Source organism: Hippocampus zosterae, chromosome 5 (assembly GCF_025434085.1).
Source record: "Hippocampus zosterae strain Florida chromosome 5, ASM2543408v3, whole genome shotgun sequence".
In the NCBI taxonomy this organism is placed as follows: Eukaryota; Metazoa; Chordata; class Actinopteri; order Syngnathiformes; family Syngnathidae; genus Hippocampus; species Hippocampus zosterae.
The window spans coordinates 4,848,163-4,875,438 of record NC_067455.1 but is presented as its reverse complement, the minus strand read 5'-3'; the positions used below and the strand labels follow the sequence as shown (position 1 = coordinate 4,875,438).

Sequence of the window (27,276 nt, the reverse complement as noted above, 5' to 3'; positions counted from 1 at the left end):
AAAAAATTTGGTTCGGTGGGGGGGGAGTCCAAGATGGGCTTGTGGTTCACGTACATTGATGATTGTGCATTATGCTGAGAGCGTACTTTTGGGTTAGCGTATTGAGCTCCTGTGTGGGATCTCATTACATCCGGCAGGAATACCCGATAAATTGCATTTTCTCCCCGACGTTCCGTTCCTTTCAAACCGCCCAAGTCGAGCTTTTTACAGCTAAATCTGCACACGTTGAAGGGGTTAAAATTATAGATTGTTCAGGTTTCCTCGTCGATTGTTCTGTCTGCTTCGAAAGCTCTCAGCTTCCTGATTATGCCTCAACACACTCACGTCGATGACGCTTGAAGCACCCCGCCGTGGTCACGCCCATAAATCAGTCGGCGCGCGCGCTTCCCGCAGCAACCGACTCGATTGCGCGGAGAAGATACAAAGCGATAACGTAACCACATCAGGAACGGATGGCGTTCCGTGTTTACCGCGACTCATACAAATGAAATACGACGGTCGTAAACGGGAACCTCACGCAATCGTGTGCGGCGGGGAAAACAATCGCTCACGAGAGCGACCGAGGCGCTCATCGACTTGACGTTGTCATTACCGGCCGCGTTATTCGCCGAATGCCGTAAACTCGAGGAGGAATACGCGTTGGCTTCTCGTCATGTCCAGGGATTTGACTCGTCGACGGACGTGCCGCTTGCCGCGGTTCAATCGCGTCTCAAAAGCTTGACGGCGATCCACAAAGCCGCGTCTATAGTCGGTTCGAAAGAATGCATGAAAATGAGCAGTCATACGGTCGTCGTATATTTTGCTAACAGTGGTCTGTGTCTTTTTTTTTTGTGGAAAAACAATGTTCCAGACCACAGGTATCAAACTCAAGGCCGGAGGGCCAGATCCGGCCCGCCAGGTCATTTTATGTGGCCCGGGAAACTTGTGTATATTTTGTAAACAGTGGTCTGTGTCTTTTTTTTGTGGAAAAACAATGTTCCAGACCACAGGTATCAAACTCAAGGCCGGAGGGCCAGATCCGGCCCGCCAGGTCATTTTATGTGGCCCGGGAAACTTGTGTATATTTTGTAAACAGTGGTCTGTGTCTTTTTTTTGTGGAAAAACAATGTTCCAGACCACAGGTATCAAACTCAAGGTCGGAGGGCCAGATCCGGCCCGCCAGGTCATTTTATGTGGCCCGGGAAACTTGTGTATATTTTGTAAACAGTGGTCTGTGTCTTTTTTTTGTGGAAAAACAATGTTCCAGACCACAGGTATCAAACTCAAGGCTGGAGGGCCAGATCCGGCCCGCCAGGTCATTTTATGTGGCCCGAGAAAGCAAATCACTTGTGGCAACTTGCTAAAATCTTTACCGAAATGTGAAATTGTCAAATAACATTGAGATTTTGCAATAATTTTGTAACCCTGTTCAACTCTGTCATCTGCTCTTTCGCAGCAGCGGCGACGCAGTTTTTCCGTCGGCAAAGTTGTCCAGTCGGAAAAAAAGATGACGGACCCTGGAAAATGTGAAGACGAATCAAAAGGCCAATATTTGCTTTTTGATTAGCCATCCATCACGCCAGCCCGGACGGGATTGGCTCCCTTTGAAAAAAAAAACAATCACGATAAACTGCAGACATGCCCGCCGCGGCCATGTCAAATCACGCCGCCGGCGTCCGTGCAAGTTCATGACTTTGATTGCCGCTTGACAATCTTTCTTTATGACGGAGCGGCACGGAGGCCCGTTCATTGATCCGTCGCCCCGGCGACCTCCGTTGAGAGCTTCTCGACAGAATCGGCTATCGATTGGTCGCAACATTACCAGCACATGCATTTGGGTTCCTCCATCTTCTTTTCTCGGCTTGATGATTCATTTGTGGCGCCGCGCTTCCACCTGCTTTGTTTACTCTCTGCGCTCAAAACCGCCTTTCACGTCTTTATCTTTATCGTGCCGCTCGACTATTCCCCATCGATTTCATCACATGCGCCGTCTTCCTGCTTGTCTTTTGTCAATGTGGAAAAACAGCACCTGCTAAATCCAAGCGAAAAAACAGCAAAAACAAAAATACATCAAGGTTATTTTTATTTTAGAGTTGTTTTTTTTTATTTTCTCGTGCTTTGTACTTTTTCCCCTATAAAGAAATAGTTAGCTGTATATCAACAATGACACATGGACACGGAAATAAACGGTGAAAGGGAAGGAGAGGTGACGACTGGGCACAGAAAAAGTAGAGAGCGACAGAGTGAAAGAGAGAGAGAGAGAGAAGAAAAGTTGGCGGGAAGTTTTGGGATAAAAAAACAAGACAACAACTCCTCTACGGTAGAATTAAAAACAAAGCATGAGAAGTGTACAGTTCTTGTAACATTTACAATTGTCATAATAACAACGTCGATAATAATAATAATAATAATTATAATAATAATAATAGCAGGAACAGGAACAACAATCATATTTGTTCAACAAAGAATTAAAAAAAAGTCCGCTGGTTTCTACGTGGGATTATTAGGGCCACACTGAAATGTGAAAAATAGCAGGGGGGGAAAAAAAGTCATACAACCTCAAGCATCGAGTTGAAATGCTGTGTGTGTGTGGGGGGGGGTGGGGGGAGTTCTATTTTTCCCCAGAATAAAGCTGAACTCACATAATTTGTTAGAAAAACGAATAGGATCAGAAAAAAGTTGTAAAATATTACAAGAAAAAATAAAATCGCATTTCTTCAACAATTAAAAAAAACAAAATAAAACAGTAATCTCGCAAGGCGTCATTCGAATAAGTGAGATTCGAATTTAGGATTGAGAAAAAAAATCCCATTTTGGAAAAAAAAGAAAGTCAGTAAAACTGCATCTTTTTGAAAAAAAAAACTTCTTTCAGGAAATGTTTATGCCATCATTCAATATATCTAAATAATGGGAAAAGGTTCCATTGTTTGCAATTGCAAAATTATTTGACCCAAAAAGTTTTTCACCGTCAGGAGGTCATTTTTTTCCCTTTATTTTTCCCTCCCAAAAAAATTCCCAAACGAAGCGAAATGCAACAGTCTGAGATCAGCAGTCTCAAGTAACCTGCCATACAGAATTTTTTTTTTTTTACTACACCCTTCAGAAAAAAAAAAAAAATTACACGTTTCTACAAAATTTCTGACTTTTTTCCCCACCAACATTATGACTTGATTATTGATTTTCTTTTCAGTGGGGCCCTAATACGCCTTCGTAGTTTTCTGATAAAGACATTTTTTTTTTAAATTTCATTTTATTTTTTTTCTTTAAAGATCACTGGACAGTAGTTTGTTCGGCTTAGCGCCTCTATCGGCTAATATTCAGTGTTAGTACAGTATAGCTTCATAATGCAATAGTAAACAGTTTCTTCGCTCTTAAAAGTTTAATTTACGCATCTGCTGTTTTTTTTTTATACAAAGGAATTCAGAGATATGTATACTCGCTTTGTCAATATGTTTACATATGAGTGTGTGTGTGTGTGTGTGTGTGTGTGTGGTTGCATTCAATTTGTTCTCACCCTTCCCATTAAGCCTTCTAACCCTTTTTTGACCCCTTTCATGACATTGGGAAATAATTAAGCTTCTCTTTCATGTCCCCGCAAGTAATATTTCCTTTTTGTCTCCCTCAGGGACGTGGGCCAACGTTAAGCCTTTCATTGGCGCCAAAATGACGAAAGCGGGAGGAGACGAGAAAGGAGGGTGGCGAGATAGAAGGGACGGAATACCAGAGAAGGTGGCAAGTCAAAGAGACGACAACTTACATTTCCATCATATGTCGAAGAAAGAAAATCACTTAAACCCCCCCCCACACCCCCAAACTCATCCTGCCCCCCCCCCCCCCCCCCCCAGCTGGGGAGTCAAACAAGACTGAGCAAAAGCTACGCGGCAGCAATGTTTGGTGTTTGATTTAAATCCACAAGGTAAAATTCCCTTTGTTTGATGTTGAGTTTGACAGTAAATTTTGAGTGGGAGGGGCATTAAGCAATTTGAGGACTTTTCGTTTAAGTTGAAGAGATTTCACTACCCCATCTCAAGTCAAAGCAAAAAAAAAAAAAAAAAATAAAAAAATATTTTTATTTATATTTATAAATATCTACATATATATATATCTATATATATATGTAGATATTTTTTTTCTTTCTATATATATATATATATATATATATATATATATATATATATATATATATATATTGGGGGTGGGGGCATGCCCCAATTGAAAACCTTTTCCTTTGGTCCAAATACCCCAAAGATTAAGAATCACACTACTTTACACACCCGAATTCTTGTCTTGCTCATATTGAGGGGGTGGACCTGTCTCATGCAAGTGAGCCACTGCTCCGAATGGGGGGGGGGTTGGGGGGGGGGGTTGGGGGGGGGGGCGACGACAATATTCCCCCCTCACCCCCATTCCTGGAGGCAGAACTTCATATACTACACTGCGCACGAGCGTGTACATCGAGTACGAATCCTCCCAGGAGTCTCCTGTTCTTTTCCCGTAAATGTAAAAACATTTACCGGCATCGACGGATCCTGGTGAGCTGCAATACCGCGCCGACGGGGGCATGCTTTTAAGACCTGCCAGAAAATTACGACACTTATTTGCTTCCCACGCTTCCTGCATCCGTGTTCCGTGTAAATCCCTCATTTCCGATTGTTCGCCTTTTTATTCGGATGTACAGAAAGCATCTTGTGCGCCCGGGAATGCCTAAGTAGGCTTTTTCACTTCATCCAAGCGCGTGTGAGTTTTAGCGTGTAATCATTTTGTGTGTGTGTTGTGAGTGTATAAGGTGTGATGGGGGCGGGGAGGGAAAAGGAAGTGGGGGGCGGGGCACAGGGATAAGGTCAGAGGTCGATGAGTAGGCTACAGTAGGTACTCCTTCTTGCCCTGGCTGGCGTCGTTGCCGTTGAGGAAGGCCTCCTGCACTTCGCCGTGCTCGTCCAAGCCGCTAGCCTCGTGGGTAAGGTAGGAGCCTTGTTGAGAGGAGAGCGAGAGATAGAGAGAGTAGGTTGGGGTAGGAAAGGGTCGGTTAGGCGGCGAAAGCGTCACGCTCGCAGCTCATGCAACAGCCTTCCATCCGACTCAAACCCGAGCTCCCGTGATGGCCGTTTATTTTATTTCGATTTTTTTGTACCTGACGGTTAATTGATTAGTTGTAGCGGCTTGGGGTCAGTACCAAGTGAGAATGGGCTCTCGGGTGCGGTACGAGCCTTGGGAATTAAAAGCAAGCGTGCCGGGGGTTGAATGGCGGTCGGGAAGAGGGGGGGGGGGGGAACAAAAGACAAAGAGGAGAACAGGCAGACGTTAGCTCTTGCGTCACATTTTCAAGGAGACACATCGGGCAGTTTTTCAGCGTTTCAAAGGGAGGCGTCGTGGGAAGAAGTTCGACGGCGTCTTAGCTTACAGAGAGGAGAGAAAGAAAAAAATGGCAGCGTGATTCGCATTCACTCCGGTTAGAACGATTTGGAAGTTCTCTCTCATACAAATGAGCCACTGCTCACTCCGCCCACTGAAGGTTTTGTTACCATGACGATCGGGAGCAGAGTTAGGGCTTTTGTGAGTAGGCAAGCGGCAACTTGTTCTCAAGTAGCCCGGATGCTTTAGTGGAAGCTTCATTTGTATTTTCACTCACATAAGCATCGCTTCGCCACTGAGGATGTTAAATTCATTCATCTTCCGAACCGCTTGATCCTCACTAGGGTCGCGGGGGGTGCTGGAGCCCATCCCAGCCGTCTCCGGGCAGTAGGCGGGGCACACCCTGAATCGGTTGCCAGCCAATCGCAGGGCACACATAGACGAACAACCATCCACACTCACACTCACACTCACACTCACAACTAGGGACAATTTAGAGTGTTCAATTAGCCTGCCACGCATATTTTTGGAATGTGGGAGGAAACCGGAGCACCCGGAGAAAACCCACGCAGGCCCGGGGAGAACATACAAACTCCACACAGGGAGTCCGGAGCTGGAATCGAACCTGGTACCTCTGCACTGTGAAGCCGACGTGCTAACCACTGGACTACCGGGCTGCCCGGATGTTAAATGATTTAGTTTTTTTTTCCTTGCCCCCCTGTGGGGGGTTGATATCAGGGATGTCGTTTTTATATTTCAACGGTGTACTTGTGAAGCCCTGGTGAGACTCTTTTGTGTTTCAGAGCTCTGTAAATCCATTTCAGTGGATCCGACATGAGGCGCATGCAGCGGACAAACAACAAAACAAACAACTTTGTCTCCGAGCCAACAACTTCAGATAATATTGGACACTTGAGCATCACTTGAAAATGGCCCATGATTGCCCAGCCTCGCTAACAAGTCAAGGGCAGAGAAACATCCATTCGCAAAACAATTTTCACACATGGAAGCAGCACGTTATGTAAATTCAACAAACCGTGACACCACGATTCAGCAAAATCCAGAACGGCAGACACAAATTGAGAGCACCTTGCTCACCGGCACATCTTCGGAACCGGTGCGGCTAAGAAAAAGGTTCTTTTGATTGCGTAATTGCAGAGTTAGCACACCAGAGGCCCAATTATTTGAGTCCATTTTCAATAAAACGTCCCCTTGAATAACTCTCCAGCGTCCGCAAACACGCACACGCACACGTCGCCCTCCTGCGTATCGACCGTCTTAACGGAAAGGGCTGACAGTCAGGACAATAGCACGAACGGGGCCCCCCCTATGTCCGGAAATCGATTGGTCGTAATAGTCGGGTCTGAATGTTGATTGGCAGCAACAAAGGCAAGGCCGTAGCCGAAGGCTAACTGGCAGCTTGTCTGGCTCACCAGCGGCTCGATCATTTCTTACTTGGCGACCGCTGAGCACACTCGAAGGCTGCCAACATTGGGTCGAAGAGAGAGCGGGTAGGGGGGGGGCACTTAGAAAGATGGGGAGCTTCATTTTAATGGATGAACCGTAATATAGTAGCATATAGTCATAAAACAAGGAGCGAGCGCTTACTTTGGCCGCTATCATGTCCAAGGTGATCCGTCATGGGACCACGCCAGGAGCCGCTCGTCACTTTAAAACGGGGGTTGGCCAATTCATTTTGCTAAAGGGCCACATGAGAAACTTGGAACGCCGAGCCAACATGCTCGGCTCAACTTTTTTTTCAACATTTTTCATTCATTCATTCGTTCATCTTCCGAGCCGCTTGATCCTCACCAGGGTCGCGGGGGGTGCTGGAGCCTATCCCAGCTGTCTTCGGGCAGTAGGCGGGGGACACCCTGAATCGGTTGCCAGCCAATCGCAGGGCACACAGAAACGAACAACCATTCGCACTCACACTCACACCTAGGGACAATTTAGAGTGTTCAATCAGCCTGTACGCATGTTTTTGGAATGTGGGAGGAAACCGGAGCACCCGGAGAAAACCCACGCAGGCCCGGGGAGAACATGCAAACTCCACACAGGGAGGCCGGAGCTGGAATCGAACCCGGTACCTCCGCACTGTGAAGCCGACGTGCTAACCACTGGACTACCGGGCCGCCGGCGCCAATGCATTTGAACGGAATGTCTGATGTTTGTGTGTGCTTTTGAGCGTACGTGTGTGTGGATGGGCACACCCACCAGGCGACATCTAAATGTAACACGGAGTTAGCCGCCAATAAAAACACGCGACAAATGACTGTTATCGGACACGTTTGGTGTCACGAATGTAAACCGATGGCGTCGGCGTGGCGCATTTCATGCTTAATAACATTTAAGACCAACGTATGCCCGTTCTGGCAGCAGGAGCGTGCGCGCTGGTGTGTGCTTTTACCTTTCTGGCGCACGGAGCACCAGATGGTGACGATGAGCACGCAGATGATGGTGAAAACCAGCAGGGCCAGCACGCCACCGATCACCGCGTAGGGAACCGCGCTGTGAGTCTCCACCACTGCGCCGGGATCTATGCAAAGATAAAAGGTGGTCAGTGACAGGAATATCTGGCATGTTTGTCCATTTGTGGATTGTTTGTGTGGCGGGGGTGGGGGGTGGGGGGCTAATGATCTGTTTAAAAAGTAATTATGTTTTTGATACTGTTTCTGAAACATTACGAGGTGCCACAAAGTACGACGATAGCCCCGATTAGGATCGTATTATTATTATTATTGTCATTATGTTAATCTGGTTGATTTTTATTTCCTTTTGATTTTTTTTTTTACATTCAGTTAGTTTAGCTTATACATCAGGTTTGTTGTTGTAATTTTTTTTAATGGTAGTTTTTTAAAATATCATATTTTCCGCACTATAAGGCGCAACTAAAACCATTACATTTATTCAAAAGCCGACAACGTGCCTTATAATCGGATGCGGCAGATATACGGATCAATATTCTGATCTCTTGGACGTAGTATTTTAAATGTTCTGTCAAACGCTTCGTTACAGCTGCGGCGATTGTGAAAGCGGAATACAAATAAAGTTGTATTGTATTGTATGCTGTTTAGAATAGCTCCATCTAGTGGATGCTTACCGCAACCGCATCCACACCACTGTAGCTTCTCTTCTAGGCGCCTTATAACACGGTGCGCCCCATACCTGTATATAAAAACTAGTTTTAAAATTCATTGAAGGTGCGCCTGATACTATGAACCGCCTTATTGTGTGGAAAATACGTTGGATGGAGTATTTGTCGAGTGTCAGATAAAAACCCATAAACGTGCAGGTATTGTTTTTGTCCACTTGGGGTCACCACCCTCACGTTCTACAGAAACCGAATCCGCGTCTGTGACCGAATGCGTGCGACTTGAATCGGCAGGCCTGGTCTGTTGAGTGACACGAAATGCCGCCAAATGAGATTCGGCGGTTGGGCGGCTAAACGGGCTAACGTTTTTGCCACTCTGCGCTTTGGGTGACGGCGTTAGCAGACGCCGTCAGCAAGCCTGTGAACGTCCTGTATTTTGTAACTGTTTGTTCAGTCAAGTGATTGAAAAATCCATCCTGCCTCTATCCTAACCACTTGTGAAGGGATTACACGATTTGTTCGAAACCAGCGGCAATTAGCTACACTGAATTAGCTACCAATGTTTACCCGACCGTTAGACGCGCAGTTGTGTACTTGAGTCGCTTGTGCTTTGCTGTAGGCACGTTGCACTTCAGCTTCTGCGGAGGAACGTTACACGACGCTATTAACTTCATACTATAAAGGAGGCCACCCCCTTTTCAGAGTGGAGAGCGCAGTGAATAGACAAAGGGGACGACGTGATAAAACCAAGACACGGGAAGATGGTTGGGAGTAGAGAGAGAAAAAAAAAAAAGAAAAATGGAGGTAGAAAGCAGCAAGAGTGGGCAGACGGGAGATAAAAAGTCGATATCTTCCACCCGAGTTACATTATCACCTCTCATCACTCCCCCCAAGCTGCACCGTTGCTGATAGAATGGCTGAGAAATCAGGACGGTGAATAAAGCAAGAGCTTGAAAAAAAACACATTCAGGCCGAGCACCTGGGAAAAGAGCGCAATGCATTTTGAATGAGGGAAATTTGGGGGGCGGGGGGGTTGACCTCACCCACCATCGTAGCCGCCCGTCCGGCAAATGGAATCAACCACTTAAGATGAGTGAGGGGAGATAAAGAAATAAAAGTGCGAGTGGAATCGTCTGACATTTTGTTTCATCGCTTGTGCTGACCTTTTTAAGAACAGTCAGCATGCTGAGGTGTGAAGCACGTTACTGCTCGTTTAAACCGATTTTGAATCCATCGGCCGCAATGTTAGGTAGCCCCCTCAAGATTCGGAACGACGAAAATCGCCACCAAATTTCCCATTAAAATGAACTGAAATGGCATGAATCCGTTCCACCCCCCCAAAAAACTCCCACCATTTTGTTTTTGTTGCTGCGTGTTTTGAAATGAAGAAAAATAGCGCCGTGTTGTATCAATACCCAACAAAACATTTTTAAAAAATCATTTAAAAAGTAGTTAAAGTCCATCCATCCATCCATCTTCCGAGCCGCTTGATCCTCACTAGGGTCGCGGGGGGTGCTGGAGCCTATCCCAGCCGTCTCCGGGCAGTAGGCGGGGGACACCCTGAATCGGTTGCCAGCCAATCACAGGGCACACAGAAACGAACAACCAACCACGCTCACACTCACACCTAGGGACAATTTAGAGTGTTCAATCAGCCTGCCATGCGTATTTTTGGAATGTGGGCGGAAACCGGAGCACCCGGAGAAAACCCACGCAGGCCCGGGGAGAACATGCAAACTCCACACAGGGAGGCCGGAGCTGGAATCGAACCCGGAACCTCTGCACTGTGAAGCCGACGTGCTAACCACTGGACTACCGGGCCGCCCCGGTAACTACTATAGTCACTTGTAATCTAACTTTTAAAACCAAGTAATCAGAAAACTAACTTAAGGTAACCGTGGCAACACCGGTCACCGTACAATCAAATATGATGGAATGAATGACCAAAAAAAAAAAATCTTTCCTTGCAATCACTAGCAAGAAAATGACGGGCTATAAAAACTAAGGCAAGACGTTTAAAAAGTTTGCAAACCGTCAGACACAGTAAAGGGACCGAGTCGTCCTGCTACGCTAATATATTTTCACGCCGCTCACCATAACGGCACTTGAAGAGCAAATGGACTTTTTACATTAAGTGTCACCTAAAAAAAAAAAAAAAAGCCAAGAAGCGCTGCTCGAGTGGATTTAGCAATATCACTACCTTCAGCATATTTCCGTTTTTAACCGTCTGACAGGCCCTGATCTCGAGGATCGACGAAGCGCCGCAAGCTTGATTCCCCGCAACTCTCTTGACATTTACGCAAACGTACACAAACGCCAGCAGGTCGAACATCATCTACCCGCAAGATGAAAACATGCCCGCTTTTTGTCTGCCGTCTCCTTGCTGTTGAAAAGAAAGCGCCACTGTAGCGAGGGCTGCATGAATGAATGAGAGAAATAGATGACTTGGTCTGTATAGTGAACACGCTTTTGTGATTCCTAACCAGGGTGCGCTGGGGGAAAAAAAAAAATGGTGTGTTGAATTTGCTCCATTTTATTTTGTCAAGTGGTTGGAAGAAATGCGGACGTTGTATCGGTCTGTCGTGGTGAAGAAGGAGCTGAGCCAAAGGGCGAAGCTCTCAATTTACCGGTTGATCTACGTCCCAACCCTCACCGATGGTCACGAGCTATGGGTCGTGACCGAAAGAACGAGATCCCGGATACAAGCGGCTGAAATGAGTTTTCTCCGCAGGGTGTCCGGGTTCTCCCTTAGAGATAAGGTGAGAAGCTCAGTCATCCGGGAGGGGCTCAGAGTCGAGCCGCTTCTCCTCCACATCGAGAGGAGCCAGATGAGGTGGCTTGGGCATCTGGTTCGGATGCCTCCTGAGCGCCTCCCTGGTGAGGTGTTCCGGGCATGTCCCACCGGGAGGAGACCCAGAGGAAGACCCAGGACACGCTGGAGAGACTATGTCACCCAGCTTGCCTGGGAACGACTCGGGATCCCCCGGGGAGAGCTGGACGAAGTAGCTAGGGAGAGGGAAGTCTCGGCTTCCCTGCTAAAGCTGTTGCCCCTGCGACCCGGCCCCGGATAAGCGGTAGATGATGGATGGATGGATGGATGGATGGTTGGAAGAAATGAAATAATTTTTGTTTGTGATTGGAGTCCTTTTTTTTTTTTGCAGGGTGTGTATGGGGGGGGGGTTAATTTCCATATTTCCATTTCCGTTGGGGGAAAAATGATTTAAGATGCACCACTGCAGTTTATGAAGAGTTTGACGTACGCCAAAGCTCTTTCTTCAGCTGTCACACTCTTGAGGGGGTTAATACGATTCGACATCCACCGGGATGGCTCACCCGTCGCGTTCCTTCGCTGCATTTCGGATGTTCCTATATTCTTCCTGGCGGCTTTTCGAACCACCTCCCCCATTTATGCAGGAGGCACACGAGGCACCCAAACGATCCAACACTCACACGCGGGCTTTCCAATGCGCTAATGCTGAGTCGGTGAAATGTGCGCCCGGTGATAAGAAAGGAAGCAGGAGTGAGCGATTGTGTGCCGAGCATCAGCAGGTATGCAAGCTTGTGGAAATTCAGGACAAAGGAAGGTTGCAGTACAACAATGGTGGCGTGTGTGTGTGTGTGTGTGTGTGTGTGTGTGTGTGTGTGTGTGGAGACAAAAGAGGAAGACACCAGAGGAGAATGAGGATGGAGATGAAGGGCAACAGTCGGGGAAAAAAAAATGCTGTGCATTACCTTTGGGGTCCAGCGAAAGGGACGGGGTGACGTTGGGATGGGAAGTGGAAGTGGGAGGGGCGGTGCTTGGGAATGACACATTATCTACACACACACACACACAAGGAAGAAATGGGATCACACGCATGGACAAAAAAACATGGCGACAGCTAGGACATGCAGTGACGTGAAGACGCACACGACAGCGAGACGTAAGGTCACAGTTGTAATAAAGTTGTAATAAATGTATAATATATATGTAATAATAATATAGGACTGCACGACTGTCCGTGTTTTATGTTATGTGTTGTGTTTATTATTTTACTTTATGTTAACTGTTTTGTAAAGCGCTTTGTTACAGCTGCTGCTGTTGTGAAAGCGCTATATAAATCAGCATGTATTGTATTGTATTGTATAAAATGTGATTTATTCCTTTGATGTGTTTTGGTTTGATTTTCATTGATTCTGCTCACTGAAATGAATGGTCGTCATTTTGATTCTAAGTATGTAGCCTAATGGGAGAGATTTGTCTGGATTATATTTCAAAATCTCAATTTTATTATAATCACGGTATTTCTTGTAGAGTTTATTTTGCTTTCGGACTCATTCAATTATAGACTCGAGACACAAAACGTTATGCATCGCGCGGGACTTGAAGGCGGCGAAACACATCCACAAGGTAACTGCACAACACTCGCTACGTTGCAACAGGAGGCCGGAGAGACGCTGGCTGGCATTGTCCGTGACAGATGCACTTCCAATCAAAACAAGCTTGCGCTGGGATTGTCTCACTTCAAGGCCGACGATACGCTCGGTAAATCGATGACAGCGTCACAATGCGAAGTCGTGCGAAAGGTATGAAAGACGATATTAGTGTTAAAAGACTAAAACAATAGTTGACAAACAAAACAAAAAACAATCGTGGGCCGGCAGCTCGCTGTCTGTACAAACAGTGTTATTTCTGGCAGCCATCTTAGTTGTGGTCTTTTGGAATAAAAAAAAGCTCCTTTCCTTCATCACAAAATAAATCGTTAAATTCTGGAGGTAACTGCATATCCAATGGGAGAAAATGAGTTTCCGAATGCCAAACGGATGCCGTTGGACTTCCGAGTTTCCACGGTGGTGCGCGGCGCACCTCTCCGCATGCGGCATACCAATACACACCAGAGGGCTTTCTCGTCAGGAGTTAATTTATCGGTAAGTACTGGGATGTCTCTCCTCACTTTCTCCCGTCGGCCCAAAGATCATCAATCTCTTTCTACACTCCTCTCCTGTCAGCACTAACGCTTCCAGCCATCCTCACTCTTCATCCTCCTGCGTCACTTTCTCATTCTTAAAGGGACAGAGTGTAAAAATGTGTTGATTTTTCAATATTTCAAAAACCCACAATGAATTTCAACAATAAGAAAAAAAACTGTTCTATCACATCAATGTATTTTTGTTTTTTGGAGGTGAACTATTCATTCATTCATTCATCTTCCTAACCGCTTGATTCTCACTAGGGTCACGGGGGGTGCTGGAGCCTATCCCAGCTGTCTCCGGGCAGTAGGCGGGGGACACCCTGAATCGGTTGCCAGCCAATCACAGGGCACACAGAGACGAACAACCATCCACGCTCACACTCACACCTAGGGACAATTTAGAGCAGCCATGTCCAAAGTCCGGCCCGCGGGCCAAAATATGGCCCGCGGTCGAATTTCATCCGGCCCTCCGCCCCCGTCATAAAATCAGTGCCGTCTGGCCCGCAGGTTGGGCGCAATGGAACACGTGTTGCATTGACTGAGGTCTCGTAGACTGGTGAGTGATGTTTCATAGAGTACTGCTTCCCTCTAGTGGCTAAATGAGTAATAGCATTTAGAAACTAGAGGGCATCACTCACGAGTTATATAGTCATATTTCAAATTCCTGTTTCAAATGAACCAAAAGAAATTCTTAAGATTGTTGAAATTAAAATAAAAATGGAAATGTGAAACAGACTGGCTTACTAAAATTTGTTAAACAATATTGTTGTTCAATGTAAAGAATGTCAGCCAAGGTCGGCCCCCCGACATTTTACCACATAAAATCTGGCCCCCTTGGCAAAAAGTTTGGACACCCCTGATTTAGAGTGTTCAAACAGCCTGCCATGCATGTTTTTTGGAATGTGGGAGGAAACCGGAGCACCCGGAGAAAACCCACGCAGGCCCGGGGAGAACATGCAAACTCCACACAGGGAGGCCGGAGCTGGAATCGAACCCGGTACCTCTGCACTGTAAAGCCGACGTGCTAACCACTGGACTACCGGGCCGCCCCGGAGGTGAACTAATCACTAATTATATTATAGATGGCACGCCTCCTCTACAGGAGGCTGCCATGTTTCGCAGCCATCTTTCTGCTACAGATACCCGAAGGTGACAAATTTCGAGAATGTAGTTCATCAACATGGTGACTACGGCATGTGTCACAAGTTCCATGCACTTACTTTGTCACGTGAGGGGATATTAGAAGCCATTTGGAATGACATGAGCTCGCTGAGGCACCGCAGTGCACGGTTCAAAATGCACTCGCTTTGAGCTGAGGTCATTGCATTCTATTCGTTCACCACTAGAGGCCACTAAATTTTACATTATATATCTTTACGAACAAATGTACACTTTGTCATGCACATGCAAAAATGGTTTATGTGGAAAGGAACGCGTAAGTTAAGAACACATAACTAATGTGTGTGTGTGTCTGTGTGTGTGTGTGTGTTGGACACTCCAGTGTAAGTCAAGTCCGTCAAGACTGAGGCTTAATGACCAAGGTTGGAGCACTAATTAACTAGATGCTGATTAATTCCTCTTAACAGTGGTGACCTCATCATTTTTCTTTCTCACCATTTACATATTTTTTCCCTTTTTTTGTGTGTGTGTTCCTCTCACTGTCCTTCGACGTTGCCGCTCCGCCTCTCTTCGGCTTAATTAAAGAGAACGCTCGGCAAGCTGTCGGGCTTTTGGCCGCCGGCGCGCCGCCTCGTATTGTTATGGGTTAACGCGTTAACGGCTGCCAATCAGGCGCGTGGCCCAGGTTGTATTCCCGCCGATGGATGCGGTGCCACTCGACGATAATGACATCTCGCTCACTCTCTCTATATCACATCCCTGCAGGAGAGGGCCCGAAGATACTGCGCCTGACATTTTGGATCAGCCTGTGTCCTGCATGGGACCTCCACGCCTGCTACAGTTTTATAACCTCCAGTTTCCGCTTTGCTGTAGTAGTCCATCTTTCCTTGTTCCCTCAATTTTTTTTTTCGTTAGCATGTCTGACACAATTAATGTGACGTGATTTTCACAGTTCTCGCCACAGAAATTTTCAAATCGTGGTAGGTCTAACTGTGCTCCACAGTCTCCGCTTGGATGCACTGGTTGATTTTCATGCTTGGCCTGGTCAAATTAATTGATTGCGGAGTGCCACAAGGTAGTTGTTTAGGTCCATTGCTTTTCTCAGTTTTTAGTAATGAATGACCACTCGTCCCCGAGTAAGCTAAGATGTCGATGCATGTAGATGAACAAACAAAATACACCGCTTCCGTGACAATAGACAAACTTGGAAGTGCAGACAGTGGTCAAATGGATCACTAACAACAAATGAGACTTTAATATTACTAAAACAAAATGCATGGTATTTGTTCATGAATGAGCCAAAATTTAACTTCTCTGTAAACGATGTAGGCGGCCAGTGGTTAGAACGTCGGCTTCACAGTGCAGAGGTACCGGGTTCGATTCCAGCTCCGGCCTCCCTGTGTGGAGTTTGCATGTTCTCCCCGGGCCTGCGTGGGTTTTCTCCGGGTGCTCCGGTTTCCTCCCACATTCCAAAAACATGCATTGTAGGCTGATTGAACACTCTAAATTGTCCCTAGGTGTGAGTGTGAGTGCGAATGGTTGTTCGTCTATGTGTGCCCTGCGATTGGCTGGCAACCGATTCATGGTGTCCCCCGCCTACTGCCCGGAGACAGCTGGGATAGGCTCCAGCACCCCCCGCGACCCAAGTGAGGATCAAGCGGCTCGGAAGATGAATGAATGAATGAATGTAAACGATGTGGCAGTAGAACAAGTTGAAGAAACCAAAAGTCATGGGTTTGCCAGTCACAAGGTGTCTACATGTGCCACAATGAAGGAATTTTGGAATTCAGACACATTTGTACAACGCCGTGATGTTATCAGTAGCTGACAAAATCATCTTACACTTGCAGCCGTCCGGGATTTTCTTGCGAAATTACTTTTTTTTTCTTTTCTTGTCCCAATCCAATTATCCCGTTGGCTCATTACAATGGCCAAAGAGACCCAAACTCATTCCTGGTCACGTCGTATTCCTTGCCATCTATTTTGCTCTTTCGTGGTGCCCATCTCCCACCTTTTCTGAACCTCTGCCATCTCCGTGGACCGATGTCAAATTAAAATAACAAAACCAACGCATGCATGGTGACTCCCTGGATGGAAATGCCTCCATCCAGAGAGCGTGTGAGGTCAGTAAACATGTTGACGAGCATGGAGACAATCTTGGTTTTATGCCTGCGGGATATTTTAACGACAGTGGGTCATAACAAAACGAAATGAGGGAATAGTCTGGATAAAAATTGTGTTTATTCCCTCAAGAAGCTCAATTTCGAAAAACAATTGGAAGATGCATTAAAGGTGTGGTGGCCCCAAAGCATAAAATGCAACCTCTGTTTTTATGCACACAGGCAGATGAATGCACGTCGCGTACAGTACGTCCATACAACGGCTCGTATCTTTCCATTCTCTCTCTCTCTTCCGCCGTTCAATTCTAATGGGGTTTTATTGGCTGGGCCATTCATCTGGGTGCATCAGCTCTGTTCAATTACATAAAGGAGCCCTTCGGGCATTCGTCACACAATCAGCGCATTCTCCAACCGGTGGCCACTGCACCTGCATGCAGCGTTGCATTGAACACATGAACAAAAAGAGTCTAATTTTGCTCTTCACAAAAGTTGCACAGAAAAGAAACAACAATTGGAGGCTTGGTCCACGACACAATCTGCAGATGGCTCCCCTAGCTTTGTGTGTGTGTGCGTAATTTTTTTTAATCAGTATTTTTCCTTCCGTGTGTATGTGTTCGCTCACTAGTAGCTTCATTAGGTACATGGGCTGAAACTAATGAGGTCAAATATAGCAGCCCTTTCTGAAATTTAGCCGTCAACGTTAATTTATCAATATGTTTAGAGTTGCCGTTTGCACTGGTGGCAAATTCTGCTTCATGGTGGAAAGATCTCTCAATTTGTTTGGTTACCTTATCAGCACAATTTAAAAAGAAATCTTCAGAATTATTGTCTAATTTACTTCCCTGACTATTAGGCAGAAATAATATTTAATCTGGCGGCCCAGTAGTCCAGTGGTTAGCACGTCGGCTTCACAGTGCAGAGGTACCGGGTTCGATTCCAGCTCCGGCCTCCCTGTGTGGAGTTTGCATGTTGTCCCCGGGCCTGCGTGGGTTTTCTCCGGGTACTCCGGTTTCCTCCCACATTCCAAAAACATGCGTGGCAGGCTGATTGAACACTCTAAATTGTCCCTAGGTGTGAGTGTGAGTGCGACTGGTTGTTCGTTTCTGTGTGCCCTGCGATTGGCTGGCAACCGATTCAGGGTGTCCCCCGCCTACTGCCCGAAGACAGCTGGGATAGGCTCCAGCACCCCCCGCGACCCTAGTGAGGATCAAGCAGCTTGGAAGATGAATGAATGAATGAATATTTAATCTTTGCAGAGGATAAAGAATATATTCATGCTCAGTGTTTGTGTTCAAATATCCATTGCTTAATATGGTTATTTCTAGCCATGTATTGGTTAAAGGTGGCACGTGATGGGTCAAGTTAGTGAAAAATCCCCCCCCCCCCAAAAAAAAACTACATAGGTGCCACTACTTGCAAGCAGATAACATAACAATACTCAGTGCCATATATTATTTATTCTCTGGCAAAGAATGACAAACATGTCTGTCTTTTACTTCCCCAATGTGGCCAAGGCGCATACAGAATGCTCAACAAAATGTGCGTCGAAGGAGAATGTGGAACAAAAGCAGTTACATGTCTTTCATTCGACTTACTTATGTCATTACTGTATGCTTTAAAAAGTAAAACATTATAAAGTGCTATTTTTCCTCTTGATCAAAAATGTTTTGCTGTTTTGATTTTTTTGTGGGACGGATTAACGGCATTTCCATTCATTTCAATGAGTAAGGATGATTTGAGATTATTTATATTAGTATGGCAGGAATACAATTTGGATCTCATGTCATCCTGTTAAAAAAAAACTTTGGGCTTTTTGGACTGCAGTTTAGAAAGAATACAATGTATAGATGATCTCGTAATGACCGCATCGCTCCTCGTTTCTAAGTTCTGTAAAAGTCGCCGCCAATGCATCTCTTTCTCCTCTCCGAGCACCCATTTAGCAGCGCTCACCTTTTCTTCTCCTTTTGCAAGATTTAATCCCCCATCTTCCCTTCATAAGGTGACAGCGCCTCGGGCAGCTGCCCATAAATTGGCCACCGCCTTTCGCCTGCAGTTGAGCGCTCGCCGCAGATGGCCACTATTTCACTTTCTCTGTCATTCTCACTAAGTTTAAAATAAAAAAATGAGCACCGAGGGAGATGAGAAAGAACACCCGCAGCCTCACTGAAACATCTATATCCCAGCAGCCAGCCCCCCTTTCTACTAGTCACTAATGAACAACCCCCCACTAACCCAATTCCCAGTCGTGCCGTTCTACTCCTCCTCCAGAAGCCCCAGGGTTCCCTTCTGGGCAGGGATAGGCAACTTAAATGATGGAGGGGGCCACGATTTTTTTCATCAGCAATACTGAGGGGGGCCACACAGGATTGTGAACTTCCTAAATAAATGGGTGAAAAAAATGCCAATTTAAAAAGGTATAAAATACATGCATGCCTGTTTTTTATTATTAAACTCATAGATTGTAAATAGGGCGGCCCGGTAGCCCAGTGGTTAGCACGTCAGCTTCACAGTGCAGAGGTACCGTTCGAATCCAGCTCCGGCCTCCCTGTGTGGAGTTTGCATGTTCTCCCCGGGCCTGCGTGGGTTTTCTCCGGGTGCTCCGGTTTCCTCCCACATTCCAAAAACATGCATGGCAGGCTGATTGAACACTCTAAATTGTCCCTAGGTGTGAGTGTGAGCTTGGATGGTTGTTCGTCTCTGTGTGCCCTGCGATTGGCTGGCAACCGATTCAGGGTGTCCCCCGCCTACTGCCCGGAGACAGCTGGGATAGGCTCCAGCACCCCCCGCGACCCTAGTGAGGATCAAGCGGCTCGGAAGATGAATGAATGAATGAATGAATGATATTCATGAATGAATGATATTCATTCATTCATTCATCTTCCGAGCCGCTTGATCCTCACTAGGGTCACGGGGGGTGCTGGAGCCCATCCCAGCCGTCTTCGGGGCAGTCAGCGGGGGACACCCTCAATCGGTTGCCAGCCAATCACAGGGCACACAGAGACGAACAACCATCCATGCTCACACTTACACCTATGGACAATTTAGAGTGTTCAATCAGCCTGCCATGCATATTTTTGGAATGTGGGAGGAAACCGGAGCACCCGGAGAAAACCCACGCAAGCCCGGGGAGAACATGCAAACTCCACACAGGGAGGCCGGAGCTGGAATCGAACCCGGTACCTCTGCACTGTGAAGCCGACGTGCTAACCACTGGACTACCGGGCCGCCCTGTAAATATCATTTAATGCTTAAATATATTAACAAACAAAAAAGATCCACCCTTCAACTATAAAGGCTTTGAAGGGACCAAAAAAGAATAACCTCATCGTGTATTGCCACGCACAGGGCTCACTTACACAAAAATTCCCTATTCCACGATGGACCCAAAAAACAAAACAAAACAAAAAAACCTGTTCAACAGCAAAACAACAAAGTGTAAGAACGATTTTTGTTCACATTTTCAAATAAATTAAACAAAAATAATAAACTCACTCATCACGGGTGCGCCAGCCATCCATAAGCGTGGAATATATGCACATTTTCCGCGGACTGAGATTCCGTAACTCCTTGCTGCACTTCAAACGAACTGTCAACGGTTCTTATGAAAAAACAAACAAATTCTACAAATACAGATCTGCTTTGTCTTATTCTCTGGAGGAGGGTTGTATGAACTCACTATTAAGTGATGTTTGCCATCTAGTGGCGAACACTATTATTACAACTAGCTAGCTGCTCATCTCCAGTAAACATATTTGAACGTTCAAAAAGTACTCGTAGGCCACCAGTTGCACAGTCGCCAGTTGCCCGTCCCTGCTCTCGGGATTCAACTCAAAAGACACTTGTTAACCTACATTTCACCTCCGTCGTACTTTCCCCCTGCTTCGTTTTTTTTATCCCCTCACCCTCCGCTCCCCTTGTACTTTCTTCACCCCGATGCCCCCCACCTCCTCAACAACTCGCCGCCAGTGCTAAAGGGATTGAACTGCAGCTGAACCAAGAACGGGAGGGCAGACTGCCGGTGAGGTGATAAACGCTTGAAAGAGCCGTGGGAGGAGTCACGGGAGGAAGGGGAAGTGGACGGGAAGGTGAAAATGAGGTGAGGAGACGCGGGCGGAGGGGGATGGAGACGGAGGGGCTGATGTGACGTTTAAAGTGAGAATGTATCATCCTTACAACCCGAGTGCTCTTTAGGAAGATGTGACAAAGGCTTTCTATTATGCTCGCTTACTGGCGTTTTTTTAAATTCCAAATACAGTGGAGGGACACCAGCCACATACTTGGAAAACTACAACATTAGTTCATTTTTATATTAAAAAAAGGGACAAATTAGAAAAACTAGACTTTGCACAGTAGTACTTATGAACATCTCTTTTTCTATCCATCCATCCATCCATCATCTACCGCTTATCCGGGGCCGGGTTGCGGGGGCAACAGCTTTAGCAGGGAAGCCCAGACTTCCCTCTCCCTAGCTACTTCGTCCAGCTCTCCCCGGGGGATCCCGAGGCGTTCCTAGGCCAGCTGGGTGACATAGTCTCTCCAGCGTGTCCTGGGTCTTCCTCGGGGTCTCCTCCCGGTGGGACATGACCGGAACACCTCACCGGGGAGGCGCTCAGGAGGCATCCGAATCAGATGCCCAAGCCACCTCATCTGGCTCCTCTCGATGTGGAGGAGAAGCGGCTCGACTCTGAGCCTCTCCCGGATGACTGAGCTTCTCACCTTATCTCTAAGGGAGAGCCCGGACACCCTGCGGAGAAAACTCATTTCGGCCGCTTGTATCCGGGATCTCGTTCTTTCGGTGACGACCCATAGCTCGTGACCATAGGTGAGGGTTGGGACGTAGATCGACCGGTAAATTGAGAGCTTCTCCCTTTGGCTCAGCTCCTTCTTCACCACGACAGACCGATACAACGTCCGCAACATCTCTTTTTCAAGTTACGAAACACCTCAACAGGAAAATATTGAAATTCCCAATTTACAGCAAAATGAAAGGTCGCTCTCTGAAGTCATCTGTCATTGGTTGAAATTAATCTTATTGATCAAATGTACAAGAGGTATCAGTATCAGTAAGTAGTGGAGTAATCATCCTGATATTCATTCATTCATTCATTCATCTTCCTAACCGCTTGATCCTCACGAGGGTCGCGGGGGGTGCTGGAGCCCATCCCAGCTGTCTCCGGGCAGTAGGCGGGGGACACCCTGAATCGGTTGCCAGCCAATCGCAGGGCACACAGAAACGAACAACCATTCGCACTCACACTCACACCTAGGGACAATTTATAGTGTTCAATCAGCCTGCCACGCATGTTTTTGGAATGTGGGAGGAAACCGGAGCACCCGGAGAAAACCCACGCAGGCCCGGGGAGAACATGCAAACTCCACACAGGGAGGCCGGAGCTGGAATCGAACCCGGTACCTCTGCACTGTGAAGCCGACGTGCTAACCACTGGACTACCGGGCCGCCCCATCCTGATATTAGTCAGGAAAAATGAAAATTATTGAACATCCTTCTTTAGCGCACCGACCGCTTTAGGGTTTCAGTTTTAGAAAAGAGTATTTCAATAAAAAATAGTAATATATGCTTCACGGAGAATCTCTACTGTGAGATGGTGGCCATTTTTCTCTGCACTCTGGCTGATTTCTTGTTTATGCTCTCATAAATGATGAGCAGCGGCTCCTGGTTGCGTGTAAATCTCTGCCTTTAATTTACAGCCGTTGGATTCGGTGGGCTATAGCCATCTTATTTCACACTTTTATGACTTTCCCAACATGGAGGAGTCCTCCCGGGCCGGCTCGGCCGGTCAGGAGAGGACCGTAGGGATTTGGGCCAAGAGCCCTAACTTTTTGTACGTCTTCCAATAGGAGAAGCCTTCATTCGGTGCACCTTGTTAACACCTTCCGCGTATTTTACCCCTTTACCCTCCTCCCTTGAGGCCTGCAGGCTTGTGCTCTTTCTTTCTTCTTCTTTTTTTCCTTTTTTTTTTTTAACAGCAGATGGTCTCGGCCTTTACAAGGGTGGGATAAAACTGCTCATCTCGAACCCATTTGATTCCCGCTTGGCCGCCCTCTGCCAAGGACAAGAAACGGCAAAGACGCTCAAGCCAGACATTGTAAAATGAACACCCCCCCCTTCCCCCTCTCCAGCCCACCTGAAAAGTGCTTTTAGAATGTGGAGTGTTACCTCGAAAAAGAACGATGCTCTCTCCACCTCGCGTGGATTCAATTTCAGTCTGATCATCATGCATTATCATTCCTGTGTCTCATACAACTAAAACTAAGTGAAGTTACCGACCATTTCGTGACACCTACCATAGACAGCCGTTTGAGCGATTATTCAATACCCTTGATATCCCGTTTAAGATTCATGCACGAGCACATTCTTTATCCTCCCGATCTTTATCTGCGCACTGGTAGAACGACTAGCGTGCACAACTGTGACTGACGAGCAACGTTTTTAATCAAGCACCACACACTCATAGGACAGATTCATGTGACGAGTGAGCCCACTGTTAACCATTAACTGGTAACCTAGCAGGAGCCCAATCGATTCTGCAACCCTCATAAACACGGCGGGAAATGAGGGTTTGACATTCTGCCAGCAGGCACCTTTAACAACCACACGACCTTTTGCATGATGCGCATGTGGAACGGATTTATCGACAGGCCCAGAACTAATGAACAACTAACCCCGAAGATGCTCCACCTTTTTATGTCAAACCATTACAAACATGTACAATGTTTTTGATAAAATACGTAATTAAGCCGGAAAGTTAACAAAAATCAAGTATCTGCACCCAAATATGTTAAATGTATATACACTGTATATATAACAGTTCCTCAGGGCTCCGTTCTCTAACCCCTTCTTTTCCAACCTCAAAATTAACTTTGCACACAAAATAATTGGTTTGGCAGATCAATATTGAATTGGACCGGCTTGATTTTTATCAGGCGGCCCGGTAGTCCAGTGGTTAGCACGTCGGCTTCACAGTGCAGAGGTACCGGGTTCGATTCCAGCTCCGGCCTCCCTGTGTGGAGTTTGCATGTTCTCCCCGGGCCTGCGTGGGTTTTCTCCGGGTGCTCCGGTTTCCTCCCACATTCCAAAAAAAACATGCGTAGCAGGCTGATTGAACACTCTGAATTGTCCCGAGGTGTGAGTGTGAGTGCGAATGGTTGTTCGTCTATGTGTGCCCTGCGATTGGCTGGCAACCGATTCAGGGTGTCCCCCGCCTACTGCCCGGAGACGGCTGGGATGGGCTCCAGCACCCCCCGCGACCCTAGTGAGGATCAGGCGGTACGGAAGATGATTTTTATCAAGAAACGTGGTGTACTAATATGGAAAGCGTCACAAGTGTGGGACTATCTTGACCAAATTGCATGCAGAGTTCTTCAAGGCTGTTCTTCAAGTGTCTGTTCCAATTTTAACAATGAAAATAGTCAATTCAATTGAAATGAACTGACTTGGCAGGCAACACCTGATAAAATCGATGACGGCTGGAAAAGCAGGAGGAGCTGCGGCTTATGTCATTTATTTTATTTTTATTATATTTATAGGCAGAATTTGGGAATCAAATTAATGAACTGTACGGAGCTCCCACATGGAGATGACAAATGATGGAATGAAGAGAGAGGAAAAGCGAGGCGGCAACACGCATCAAAGCTCAACATGTCTAACCTTCTGGGGCGAGTGTGTGTGTGGTGTGGGGGTGGGTGGGGTGTGGGGGGGGGGGTCAGAGTCAGTCAAAGTAGGTTGTGGCGGCACCTTTCATCTTGTCGCTGTTGCACCCACTCAATGCCTGTGGAAGGCCTCCATTATGTGATGCCGGTTCTGTGTGTTTGAGCATTTTGGGTGGATGAGGAGCAGGCGCCAACCCTAAAATGTTACCCAGGCTTCCTGCCTTCTATTAAGCGCGGCTGCTTCAAATGTGTGTCAGATAAACCATGTACGGCAGTGAATGAGTTAATCACAGCTGTGGATTAAATATTAAAAAAAAAAAGAAAAAACTGTCAAACTGAGTGATTCTGCAGTTTCCCCTGTAAAAACCCAAAACAGCCTACTCACCTGTTCTCACTTTTTTTCTCCCCACAGGAAACCACATTAAAAGTCACAAGACGCCCACCACCTTCTCTCCCTTTTCTTGCATAACAAAAGAACGGCGGGCAATGTTGCACGCGTCAACATCATCATTGCCTTTGAGCGCCGCCACCAAGCCGCCTATTCAGGTCAACCTTCATAAAGAATTTAGTCAGCGGTGAATCTTTGAAAACTTTGCAGACAAAATTGCCCCCCCCAACCACCGCTTCCCCCTGTGAGCCCACCTCCAACAGATGTTTTGTTGGCGTCATCATGTAAAATGTTACAGACTTGCTAATGCGTACTCATTTCTTGCAGTTTTTTTCCCCCTTGTCTTTTGATTGCTATGTGTTGTCTTTTCTTTACATGAAATGAAACGACTAAGTCACAAAAAGAAGCCCGGGATAGTAACACTCTCGTTTGTGGAGTAGGGGATGTTTAGCAGGAGGTTCCCGTTGTGAAAAGCAAATAAAACGAAAAGACAGGGACATGATTTTAATACGTCTATTGTGCTTCTGCGCCGAGAATAAACCCAATGCGACGGCGAAAACGGATCGATACCGATCACGTCAAAACACAATGACAAGACAAACGCAAAAGAAAGGACCCGTATTGTACAAACGGGGTCGCAATTACAGTGCCGAGATTGAACGCGTAAACAAGCGAGAATGGCGGAACTGACCGTAGACCAGCAGGGTGTAGTGATCGGCGGCTCGCCCGTAGTTGTTCTGCGCCTGACACAAGTACGTGCCGTTGTGAGACTGGCTCAGGCGGGAAATCTGGAAGGTGGGCCCGGAGATCTCGGCACGCTCAGGTAAGGTGTCATTGATCTTGGACCACTGGATGGCACGGGGCCTGAGAGGGAAAAGCAACAAGACAGAGCCATTATAAACATAAAAAATAAAATTAAAATAAAAATCAATGAATGAGCTGGCTGCAGAAAATTGTGATTGATCAGTTATTTGTAAAAGTGGATTTTTGCTTGGTTAAAGAGCAATTAGGAAAAAAAAGGACAATGTGTTTTTTTCCACAAAGGAAAAAAAACACATTCCACTTAATTTTTTTTTTTTTGAATTACCATTGCTCACAGCAGCAAACTATTTTCATATCTAAAAACATTTTGGGTACGGCAATTTCAGAGACAAATATGAATTTTCGTTTAAACGTAGCATTCCTTGTATCACAACCATTAGGCATTGATTTAAAAACAAACAAACAAAAAAAAAAACGTTAACGGCCTTGTGCCACATCACTTCAGCAGCGAGCATTTTAGCGCGCGACAAAGTCATATGTTGGCAACTTAAAGGCGCATTACCATCACCGAGTGACTTCCACTGCAAGGGATGATGGGAAATTCATGGTGGCCGGATGGGGTCACGTGAAAACAACAGGTAGTAACTGTTATGGTCAAAGATCAGTGATGCTCGCCCCCCCCCCAAAAAAAAATATATATATATATAACAACTAGGGCGGCCCGGTAGTCCAGTGGTTAGCACGTCGGCTTCACAGTGCAGAGGTACCGGGTTCGATTCCAGCTCCGGCCTCCCTGTGTGGAGTTTGCATGTTCTCCCCGGGCCTGCGTGGGTTTTCTCCGGGTGCTCCGGTTTCCTCCCACATTCCAAAAACATGCGTGGCAGGCTGATTGAACACTCCAAATTGTCCCTAGGTGTGAGTGTGAATGGTTGTTCGTTTCTGTGTGCCCTGCGATTGGCTGGCAACCGATTCAGGGTGTACCCCGCCTACTGCCCAGAGACAGCTGGGATGGGCTCCAGCACCCCCCGCAACCCTAGTGAGGATCAAGCGGCTCGGAAGATGAATGAATGAATGAATGAATGAATGAATGAATGAATGAATTTCAAACTTTATAAATAAATAGAGGGCGGCCCGGTAGTCCAGTGGTTAGCACGTCGGCTTCACAGTGCAGAGGTACCAGGTTCGATTCCAGCTCCGGCCTCCCTGTGTGGAGTTTGCATGTTCTCCCCGGGCATGCGTGGGTTTTCTCCGGGTGCTCCGGTTTCCTCCCACATTCCAAAAATATGCATGGCAGGCTGATTGAACACTCTAAATTGTCCCTAGGTGTGAGTGTGATTGCGAATGGTTGTTCGTCTCTGTGTGCCCTGCGATTGGCTGGCAACCGATTCAGGGTGTCCCCCGCCTACTGCCCGAAGACGGCTGGGATAGGCTCCAGCACCCCCCGCGACCCTTGTGAGGATCAAGCGGTTCGGAAGATGAATGAATGAATATATAACAACTTCATGGCTTAATTGTTGACACCAAAACTCTCACTCCGATCAACCAGATCCCAACTCACTATCACAGATGATCAGACGCGATGTTCACACACAAGTTGGCTGGGTTCTGTGTGGCGGATAAAAGTCTTCCGTTACGGCTCAGACGCGTCAAATTCACGGGCCAGAGATAGACACGGTGACGCACAAATAGATCTAAACACACACACACACACACACACACAGGAGGTGGCAGGATTACAGCGTCACCCTGCTGAACAGAGCCGTGCCTGGCTGTGTGTCATGGCTTGTGGTTGCATGCGCAGAATCATCCAAAGCTCCAATCCCTCGCAAAGTTTAATTA

General features: G+C 46.7%; 1 protein-coding gene across 7 annotated transcripts in view; it reads right to left on the bottom strand.

Annotated features, from left to right (window-relative positions):
- Positions 1–4,638: 4,638 nt before the first annotated feature.
- LOC127600550 (cell adhesion molecule 4-like) overlaps positions 4,639–27,276 on the bottom strand; it is a 182,446-nt gene continuing 159,808 nt past the window's right edge. For 4 of the 7 annotated variants that reach the window (XM_052065216.1, XM_052065222.1, XM_052065221.1 and 1 more), the window contains exons 6-9: positions 25,367–25,539; positions 12,158–12,241; positions 7,742–7,870; positions 4,639–4,949 (exon numbers count right to left, since the gene is read on the bottom strand). In XM_052065216.1, coding sequence (XP_051921176.1) covers positions 4,840–4,949; positions 7,742–7,870; positions 12,158–12,241; positions 25,367–25,539 — 496 coding nt within the window. In that variant the 3' untranslated portion in view covers positions 4,639–4,839. Of the gene's footprint in view, positions 4,950–5,110; positions 5,187–7,741; positions 7,871–12,157; positions 12,242–25,366; positions 25,540–27,276 lie in introns of all 7 variants that reach the window. The other 3 variants (XM_052065217.1, XM_052065220.1, XM_052065218.1) reach the window with 3 other exon arrangements.